Source organism: Juglans regia, chromosome 11, assembly GCF_001411555.2.
Source record: "Juglans regia cultivar Chandler chromosome 11, Walnut 2.0, whole genome shotgun sequence".
Classification (NCBI taxonomy): domain Eukaryota; kingdom Viridiplantae; phylum Streptophyta; class Magnoliopsida; order Fagales; family Juglandaceae; genus Juglans; species Juglans regia.
Window position 1 is genome coordinate 18906944 of NC_049911.1, and position 10880 is coordinate 18917823.

Below are 10880 nucleotides of genomic sequence, written 5' to 3' on the forward strand. Positions count from 1 at the left end.
ATGTTTTGATGCGTCAATAAAAAGGTTTAGAAATAGATTTTCTCAAAAATAAAAACAAATAATTTACTGCCACAAATATAGGAATAAGATGGAGGCAACAAGTTTGTATTTAGGATGCAAAATATTTCATTTGTCGATGAAATATCTTGGCCTCCCCTTGGGTGCACCATTCAAATTGAAATCAATTTGAGATGATGTACTAGAGAAAATGGAGCGAAAATTGGTTAGTTAGAAGATGTTGTATCTATCTAAAGGTGATAGGGTTACTTTAATTAAAAGTACTCTATCGAACTTGCTGACTTATTTCTTATCATTATTCCTGCTTTCTACCAAGGTGACCCAACACAAAGAAACTTCAACGAAATTTCTTTTGGGAGGGGGATGAATGATAAGTTAGTTTCATTTAGTAAAATAGGCCACAATATGCTCCACCATCTCAAAAGGAGGTCTGGGTATCAGGAATCTACAAGTTTTTAACAAGGCTTTGTTGACTAAATGGTTGTGGAGATACAATCAAGAACAAGAGACCTTGTGGAGAAATATAATAAAATCAAAGTACGATGAAGTATGGAGAGGTTGGTGCTCAAATGAGATAAGTGGGTCATTTTGGAAGCACATAAGAAGAAGATGGGATGCATACTTTAGAAATACTTGGTTTGAGGTGGGTGACGAACTCAAAATCAAATTTTGGAATGATATATAGTGTGGCTAAAGTTTATCCAAAAGTCTATGCTATAGTAAGAATGAAAGAAGCCTTGATTGCGGACCTTTTGGTTACATTATATGTTCTCAATGGAATGTCACTTTCTTTAGAAGTGCACATGATTAGGAAGCCGACACAATATCGGAGTTTTATGATCTCATATATTCCACTCGCAAAAGGAGGGAAATTAATGAAAAGATTTTTTGGCGTCACTCCAACAAACGGAAGTTCGTCGTTCTCTCCTATCAAGCAATGAACACACATACAACAAATCCATTCACATGGAAGAGTATTTGGAAGACAAAGTCACCCTTGGCACTCTTCTTTATATGGACAACATCATTGACAAAGATACTCACACTCAACACGTTGATTAATTGTCATGGAGTGGTGTTGCATCATGCATGTGCAAAAAGAGTAGGGAGTCAGTTGATCATTTATTATTTCATTGTGAGATTGCCACAAACTTATGGAATGACTTCTTCACTCGGGTGGGACTAACTTGGGTGATGTCAAGAAGGGGGATCGATCATTTAGTTTATTGGAGAGGCCTTCAAGTTAACTCTAAAATATTGCAGCAATATGAAAGATGGTCCCAATATGCTTATAGTGGTGCATTTGGAGGGAAATGAACGACAAAAGTTTCAAAGGTCGAGAGCAATCAATGGAAGATCTTAGGAAATCATTTTTTAATACTTTATTTTGTTGGTTGGTGTAATTGATTTTAATACAATGAATTTCTTTTATCACTAAACTTAGCATGCTCAGGCAGCGATCTCGTATATGTCCTCGTATATATGGTTATTTGCCTATTTTTATGATCAATAAAATTTTATTTACCAATACAAAAACACAATTTGTATTTGGATGACAAACTAACAATAAGGCTCATATTATATACTTTATTAATGTTACGTTTGACTTTATATTAATGGTAGCTCCAGGAAAGTGGCCTAATCTTTTACCAGGTAACGATTGCACAGCATCTCCGTAGAACCAAAAAAAATGTCTCATTATGCTGAAATATCAAGTAAATATGACATTTTGGACTAATTCCCAAAACCGTATTTCCCTTCCTTGTTGGTTGAATACCTCAACAGACTTGCAGCCAATTTTTGTATCTGGGGGCTGAGATGTAAAACACTGCAGTTCACCAGTTTTAGGAAGGCATAAATTTCTGTGGAAACGAGATCTCTTTGGCTACACGCATCAGGAAGTACACCTACTACCATTGTAAGGAAACAGATCGCTATCTTCAATGTAACTCTGTGGATCGCCACCTCCACTACTTATGTCGCTTCAACTCTATTTTCTACACAAGAGCCCAAAATATCAATCTTCTGCAGTTATGGTTACTTGAAACCAAGTGTTTGTGCCAACTACATGAAGAAGAGCATCATTTGCTGTTACATTTAGGCATCAAAGACTTTTCGTATACTCCCTGCAATGCTCATCAGACATTCCGGGTTTTGTACACGGTATAAGCCAGCAACAGTGGAATTGAAAGGCTATATCCCGGAAAATGAATCAATGGGTTCATCTCATAAGCTTTTACCAAAGCCCAGCAATTCTGTCATTGAAAAACAGAAAAGGTAAGAAGACAACGCATTAGAAAAAAGCTCAGTATAAGTGAAGACTGTTGAGCAAACAGTGAGAATAAAAAATTTGTTATTTTCTGTATGATTTGAATAGGCCATATTGGGGAAAAGAAATTGGATCTATGTGCCCTATTAGAATTGTTGTTGCAAGATCTAAACATCATTTAGTTCCCTTTCTTTAAGATTTTACACAACTGGGTGATTAAAAAAAGAGAGAGAAAGGTAAAACTAAGGATCTGACAACTCCAACAGAGTTTATCAAGCCAATCAATTGGACAGCCATTGTGAACAAGCACCTTACTGTTTCACTTATTTTCAGTGTTGTTAAATGCGCTAGGCGCACGTAAGCACAAATGCTGTCTAGAGGCAAGGCGCAAAGCAAGCGTGCACCTGATTGAATAATGCGCATGTTTTTAAAATGAATGTATAATAGCAAAAAACCCAAAAAATACAATAAAAAACTGGTTTGAAAAGCAAGGTGGTAATACATTTAGCCTATTAACTCTTACTAGATTAATGAAGCATGAAAATCAAGTAATCAACCAATTACATAGATTTAGGAAATTTTGGTCATACATCCTTTTGCTATGGGGGTACTTAAGTTTTAAGATCATGTAAAAGTTTTTTTGAAAATGTACCAATAAATGATTTTTATATTCAAAACCCATTAGAAAGACAGGAAGGGGCACCCTACGAGAAATAAAATCATACATAAATGATATAAGACTCAAATGCCAACCACATGTGGTATGACTTAGGAGTTAATAAGAAAGAGGACCCTTTGTTAATTTTTTCGTCCATCAACATTAATCGAAACGCGTGGCAGCTTCACAGATTGCCACTTCTCAACTTTAATTTTTTAAAAGAATTAATTTTTTTAAAATAATAATAAAAACATATTTTTAATTTAAATATATCAAACTTAGAAAAACAAAAACTGGAACGGACACTATGGAGATGGCCCCACCCAGATGGTGAGCAAGCTTTACTTAAACACAACATTTTATATAAATCTCTTGTGCTTTCCATGATATACGCATATATATTGACAGACACTCATAAATAATAATTAATTGATAGTCAAAATCAAATTAAAGTACATGCTTGAATCAAAATATACCAAAAGGGTCGACCAAAAAAGCTCAAGAAATAAGCAATCAAATATCGTTCCATCTAGAGAGCCAATTTGGACTATTATATCCATCTACATCATATATGACATTATGTGGAGCTATGGTACGTAAATGATCTTCAATATTATCTTTTTTTTTTTTTTTTTTTATAAGTATCTTCAGTATCATCTAAATACTTAATAATATTTGTTCACATCATTTTTGGGTCTTGAAATGATATTTATCATTTTTATTAAAAAAAATTATAAGCACGCTTTTTTGCGCTTTAAGCTCGCACAAAAAGCCCCAAAAAGCTCGCTTAAAGTGCTCTTCTGTAAATGCACTTCAATTTTGATAAGCAAAGCGCTTTGGCCTAAGCGCAAAAAGCGCTTTGCACCTTTTAAAAACACTGCTGATTTCATCTATTCCTTTTTCTTTTTTGGTAATGATGGCGGTGACCTTCATTATTTGACCACACATAATAATTTCCCACATCATGCATTCTCATAATATCTTTAATTGATAAGTATATGGAACCTAACCTTAAAATGCTTCCAACAAATCACCAGGAGCACCACAAAGAGAACTTTCCGTATCCACCGGTCACCAAAATGGAACTTTGATCCACCACATCCGTAATTGTACAATAGAGATCTCCTTCTTCCCTGTTCATAATCATCTTCTTTTTTTCCTGAACATGACAGAAAATGTTCCCTATAGATACCTCTTTCAGCAGCCAAAGCCGCAGCAATCAGAATAGCAGGAAAAACCACAAAGAACAGATGGGGAAGAACGACCACCATAATATCTGGACATCCAGCATAGTCATGTTTTCCCTTGCCATCAATATTTTTGACTACCCAGCCAATATAAGTCATGTATCCCCTTTCGTCACCATCCGTTAAAACTCGCCCATAAAACCAGGGGAATAATATAAGGTGAAGCAAGTATCCTAACATACCATACCATACGATGGCAACCCTGCACAACTCTTGCAGAATCCATACAGTGCCATTTATGAAGCCTTTATTAGCTATGAAATTTTTGCAAGTATACTGCTTCTTGGAGAAAATGGAGAGAGCTTTTGGAATAAGAAGAATAGAGAACATAAAATAAAGAGCAGACCAGAGAATTGGGTAATACAAGGTAGCCCATTGACAACCCATGACCAAAAATTCTGTCCACGTCCAGGAGAGCTTACCACTAAGACCATTAACAGAAAAGGGCCGTAATTCAGTCAAAGTTGATCTGCCCAAAATGTCAGTGGCTTCAATTTGCAACCAAAATCTATCAGGAGATGGATCCTCAAATGCTTTGTAATTCCATAAGGCAGCATAAAGATCTCCCCTGGAGCTGTTATCCACAAGCTTTGTCATTGGTGTCTCCATGACCAAAATGAGATTTCCAGGACTGGTATCATATATCCTAGTCGTCACAGACACAACCTGATAAACAGAGAACACCAGAGCTCTTACTGAGTCATAAGATGATGGGAGCATAACTTGGCATTCATATTTCTGGCGTGATGAAGATGTTGACATTAAGCGTGAGTCTAGTGGAAATGTGGGCAATATAATTGTTTCTTTGGCTCCCAACTTGAAGTCAATGTCAACATATGAAACGTGACCTCTATCAATGGCCAAAACTCGCATTGCTCTACTCTTCCTCCAGTCACCCATCTCCCACTCCCAGAATTCTTCAATTGGTGGGGCTCCAGGAGAACAATTTACAGGACTTTCAGAAGATTTTTGGTGTATGTTAAACTGGAAAAACTTTGGCAGGGATAAAAAATGATGACTAGACTGGTGGTGCCGCTTCAAATTCTTACCAAACCTAGTGTGGAGGTGTCCACATAGGTATGCTGATAGAGAATGCTCGAGGAAAATATCTTTTAAGCTCTTTCCAGAATATGAAGATGCAGAGAATGAAAGTGGGAAATGCCCAAAGGAAATCTTGGTCACTGATTTTGTTGACTGAGAATTCCATTGAGAGAGCTCCAAATCTAATTCTTCTAACAGTTGATCGGTTGGATGCCCAAAAAGATTAGTTGGACCTCGTAAACCAACAGACATTGTGCTGTCAAAGCCAACAAAGAGATATTTCTGCCCGCCAGTCTGGATAAAAAACAACAAATGTACATAAGTAACGAAAATCTTTACAGTTACAATTACCAACACAACACACTAACATTCTTGATTAACACTTGTGTAGAGGAAATTTTCCAGTAAATATGGTTATGCAAAATATGGGCCAAACCACGTCCACCACTCTATTTATCTTGGAGTCGGACATGAAGGACCCCAGAGAGTGTGGTCATATGAGCTCATAATGTCAAATGACTACTAAGTATGGTCCTCAGACTTTATAGTATTATACTTGACTTAGAAAGTATACAACCATGAAAGGTTGGAAAATGAAGGGTTATGAAAAAATAAACAAAAAAGATTAACAATCTCTAAGTCTGCAACTTTCAAAGTAAGCAATGAATACTTCTTACCAGTATCCAAACAACAATTGGAAATGGGTTAACATGAGTGTCATGTCCACAATCATCCACCATGCCAAATTTCCTAAAGTAGATGAGGCCTATCGATCGTGGCAAAAAGGCTTGGGTTTTAGAAGAAAGATAAAGAGCTGTTCAGATAACTTGTGCTTATAGAAAACATCATAGCCAAAAACAGAATTTTTGGCATTCCCAATATTCCAATTACTAAAGTTTCAAATCAGAATTCTTTTAAACAAACATTTAGCTTAAGCTATTACCCTCGAGAGAGAGAGAACATAAAGCTTTGGCGCTAATAATAAGAAAGAAAACCAAAAATTTACAGTGAAATATACACCATCAAGGCTATGATAACGGATACATGATGAGCTGAAGAAATTCATTTGATGTGAAGAGGGAAAAATAGAAGTTCAAGAAAGCCAATTATAAAGGTATGGTTTTTCCCGACCCTGCATACTTTTCTCATGGGCTACCATGCATACGGGTGAGAAAGAATTATGTACATCATTCATGATGCAAAGTGAAGTCAGAGTTTTTCGTATTCATCAACTGGTGGTGTGAGTTCATTACATGGCTCTAAAGAAGACTTGGAGTCTTTGGTGGCAGTAGATAATTGATGATGCGGGCAGCTCATGCAAGTGTAGACCAACCAAAGCAACAGTTCAATTGTGTTAGAAGTCTATGTGTGAATGAAGTTGTAAATTCTTTTTCTAATTTTTAATTTCCCTCGTAGGCATTGTCGAATGCCTTAGAAAATCCTGGAATGCAATTAAAAGAAGATCCATCAATCTGTTGCATTAGAACAAGCCTTTTTGCATATTGCTCGAGAGAAGTGCTTGCATGCTTTCCTTATATTTTTCTTACTTGGCTTCAAAATCTGAATCATCATGTGTGTCCATGGATGTCTCTGATAGATCTAGCTCTAGTACCAAAATATTACATGCCCACTTGATTGAGCACATAACTGGGTATTGAACAAGAAAATTATTGGGATCTTTTTTTATTTTGTTTCTATCTTGTAAATTCATGAAAATTATATCAATGGTAAAGGGTGATTGGAGAAACCCTTGGATATCTTTCGTAGGACAACCCTTTTTTAATTTTTAAAAAATTGACTAGTTATCCTGTAAAACGTGAGTGTTTGAATATTTGAATAGGTAAAATGCTTGTCTTTTTATTATTATTATTATTATTAACTAATTGTCCTTAAAAAGGTCTACACAGCTAATGCTGAAATTCCTAACAACTCCTATCCAAGGCAAACAACTAATTGGCTAAGACCACCAGTTGAAAGACTAATTGGCTAACAACTAATTGCCTAATTGTCAATTCCTAATAAAAAAAAAAAAAAAATTGTATAAACAAAATTAAATAAAGATTTTTTGTTTTTATCAAAAAAAATTTAATCGAGAATTCACACATAGACTTCTACCACAATTGAACTGTTGCTTGCTGTGGTCAACGAATGCATAAGTTGCCTGCATCTTCAGTTATAAACTGCCACCCAAAAACTCCAATTGTCCTTTAGAGCCACATAAAATTGCTCAAGAAAAAATATAAAAAATATCTGCCCAAAATCAGCCCAATTTTGGGAGCCGGGTAAAAGTACTTAGGGCATAAACATCAATAACTTATATGAACACGAAAGCTGTTTAGCAGTGAGCATTGATATACTACCTACAAGGTAAATAACAGACCTGAAGAGTGATACTATTGACATTCCGACTTCTTCCCAGCTGCCCATTGATACTATACTTTGAGAAGAAATCAAATGCACCACCAACAGTTGGCACAGCAAAATTATCATGATTTCCTCTAACATCAAAGAAGATGCTCTTGTCAAGTCCACTCCTTAATATAACAACTTCCATTATGTTCCGGTATTCCACCCACTCCTCCTCATTTTGCTTCATTGTTAACAAATCCTTACTTTTACCATCTGGGAAAGATACGGAAAAACAAGCAGATGATAGCAAAACCATTAGGACATCAGTTTGATGATAAAATCAAAAGTTTCGCATATTTGCAGCTTGAATTTGGATATAAACGAGACAACTTTTAGACAGATATGGACAAATTCAAAATGCATAACAGAAGCTAAATGACCAGATTTGCAACTGCAATCACCAGATATGTCTTTGTGGTTATGTACTCTCAGCTCATCTGAGTTTGATAATGATACCATATTAATAAAATACTCAAACTGGACCTGCAGCACCTAACAATCATAGATTTGGGAATTATTTCATCCCAGAAATAGCAGAAAGCTGTCGAGTAGCTCGGGAAAGAATCATAATGAAATGAAGTTGCATATGAATAGGATTAAGAAAAAGCACATCAAAACCAAACGCTGCAGTGTGATAAGACCAGAAGATTCTTAAATCAGCAAATGCAGCAACTAGATTTGTCATTGTGGTAACATATTATTGGATCACCCACATGTTTGATGAGCCAGCGCAAAATTAACCATACCAAATTGAACTTACAGCTCTTTTTGCCCATATAACTCAATCAGTGAATTATATAGGAAGCCAGAAATAGTGGACAGCTCTTGAGGGACTTAGGCCTCGTTTGTTTTCACAGTTCATCTCAACTCATCTCATCTCATCTAATCATTACAACTTTCCCAAATTTTCATACAAAATAAAATAAACAATTCAACTTTTTAAAATTCCAAAACAAAAATAATATTAAAAAAATATATTCTAACAATATTTTATTCAACTTTTTAACTATAATCTCAACTCATTCCATCCTATCTCATCTCATCTCATCTGCGAAAACAAACGAGGCTTTAGAAGGTATCGTAGAGAAATCAAGAAGCATATTCTAGGTTACCCAGGTTCTGCAATCATTTGACTTTGTGACCTTTAAAGGGATACCAAAAATAATATAAACCCATATTTCCTTTTTTTTTTTATAGGTAAATAGAAAATATAGATATAAACCCATAGTTCTTTTAAACTATTATTTATTGGTATCCATTGAAATAGTGCAAGCATCTGACTTTCTGAAGCTATAGACTGTCTTGTTCTGGATCTCTAAGGTAGGTACGAATTGAAACATCAAGCCTTGTAGTTTATTTGGGGTGGGAACGAATGATACATAACACCTCCCCTCAAATTCTTTTTGTTTCTTTTTCTTTTATTAGCAATTAACACATGCACCTAAACAGATGGGAACCTTATGGGGTGGGATTTCCACTATGCCCATGGCCAAAGTCTCTCTTCCCAACTTGTCTGTGTCTATACATATATATTAGTATTTATATTGTTAAAATTTCAGGACCAATATCTGGTTTTCCCATTGAGCTTTAGCTCAAATGGCACCTTCCCCCCAATTAGAAGGGAGTGGAGGGTTAGGTTGTGGCTTCAACACCCATAGTGTGCATGTGTAATCCATCCATTAAAAAAGACCCAGCACATGCATGTGTACACTACCAATGAGAGAGGGAGAGAGAGATCTTATTTCAAAGCCCGAAGTAAAAGCCTAATCATAGTAGAATGCATAAACAGAATGCATAAACCATGTGAAATTCTTGTGTGTTTTCTCAACATTATGTGATTATTTCAGTGACAAGATCATGAAAATATATATTATATGCAATATCCCATTCAATTGTGGTTTTTGACAATAGAAACTAGTTAAAAGGTCCTAGAACTCTATCTTATCTTCTTCAGAACAATCCTCCAAGAACATGAAAATGGTGATTCAGATTAACAACAATGTAAACCTGAAAATATATAAAAGGTTTATTCATCAACAGAAATTGTGCTTTCAAACGTTGGATTACTCATTTTAATCAATCAACAGGTTTTTTTTTTATAAGTTAATAAAAAAAATCTGAACAAGCATCTAAATGGATACTGAAAATAATACAACAAATAATTTCTTTGACCATAGGAGCATTTCTCATTGGTTAAGTAAATGAACTTGTTATTCTGAAAAAATTGAATCAAACGAACAAAAACTTGAAATTTCGGGGCAGATCCAGAAAAATGAAAAGAAAACTGATAATTCCATTTACTAGAATAGCATACATCACAGCTTGCAATTTAGCGGTAAAAAAACTTCAAGAAATAAAAGTTTGCAGCCACAGTAGGAAGAAAAAGAAGTCCATGATTCCATAAACCAAACAAAAATAATAAATACTCCTCAAAACTACACACCAGAAACCCAAAACACGAAATGCATGCACGCCCATAAAAATATGATAGCATAGAGAGAGGGGAGATGCGAGTAAACCTGTGAGATCACCAGTGATAAGAACAAGGGAGGGTTTGATGACGGAGAGGACAGGGCCGACAACGTTTTTGAAATCAAGGGCTCGTTCGGGATGGTGGACACTGAAATGTAGATCAGAGAGCTGAACCACCCATATCACCGACTCTGGGCCTCCCTTCACATGTATCACTCTCCTATCGTTCTTCTCATTGCTGTTCGAGCTCGATTTGGAAGAAGAAGAAGAAGAAGAAGAAGAAGAATCATCTCCTCCTCCTTCCTCGATAGTTCTTGTAGCATGGCAAGTGCAAGGTAAAGTGGCGGTGGTGAGGAATAAGAGCATCACCAGATTAAGAATCAGATTGCCCATCTTCTCATACTCTGGAATTCTGCACTCTGGAAACTCCTACAGACATGTTACAATCCGTGCCTTTAGTTGTTGCCTGACCGGGAAATTGGGGCGGGTCAGGTTCGTCCCTGGTGGTTTGACGACGTGCGTTGAGAGGCTTTCGGGTTAATGTCAAGTGGAAGATAGTTGATTTCTGCAATTATTAAATACAATTGTCGTTTTGGCACTGGCCAAGTCGTCTGACTAAATGAGCAGCATCGTTCAGCCGCTCTAAATAATTTAATTTGTTTCATAGTTTACTCGGTACTCGTTAAACTCAAATCAAATTTGATTCGTAAAAAAAAAAATTTTGTATATGAAAACAAATATCCGCTCAATTAGTAAATGATATATA

General features: G+C 35.8%; 1 protein-coding gene across 1 annotated transcript; it reads right to left on the reverse strand.

The window, feature by feature from the left end:
• Positions 1–1579: 1579 nt before the first annotated feature.
• LOC108997270 (putative metallophosphoesterase At3g03305) lies at positions 1580–10643 on the reverse strand. Its single transcript, XM_018973464.2, is given in 5 exon segments — positions 1580–2273; positions 3956–5527; positions 7614–7855; positions 10162–10362; positions 10365–10643. Coding segments are annotated over 5 exon segments (2205 nt in total). The 5' UTR covers positions 10438–10643; the 3' UTR covers positions 1580–2156.
• Positions 10644–10880: the final 237 nt, after the last annotated feature.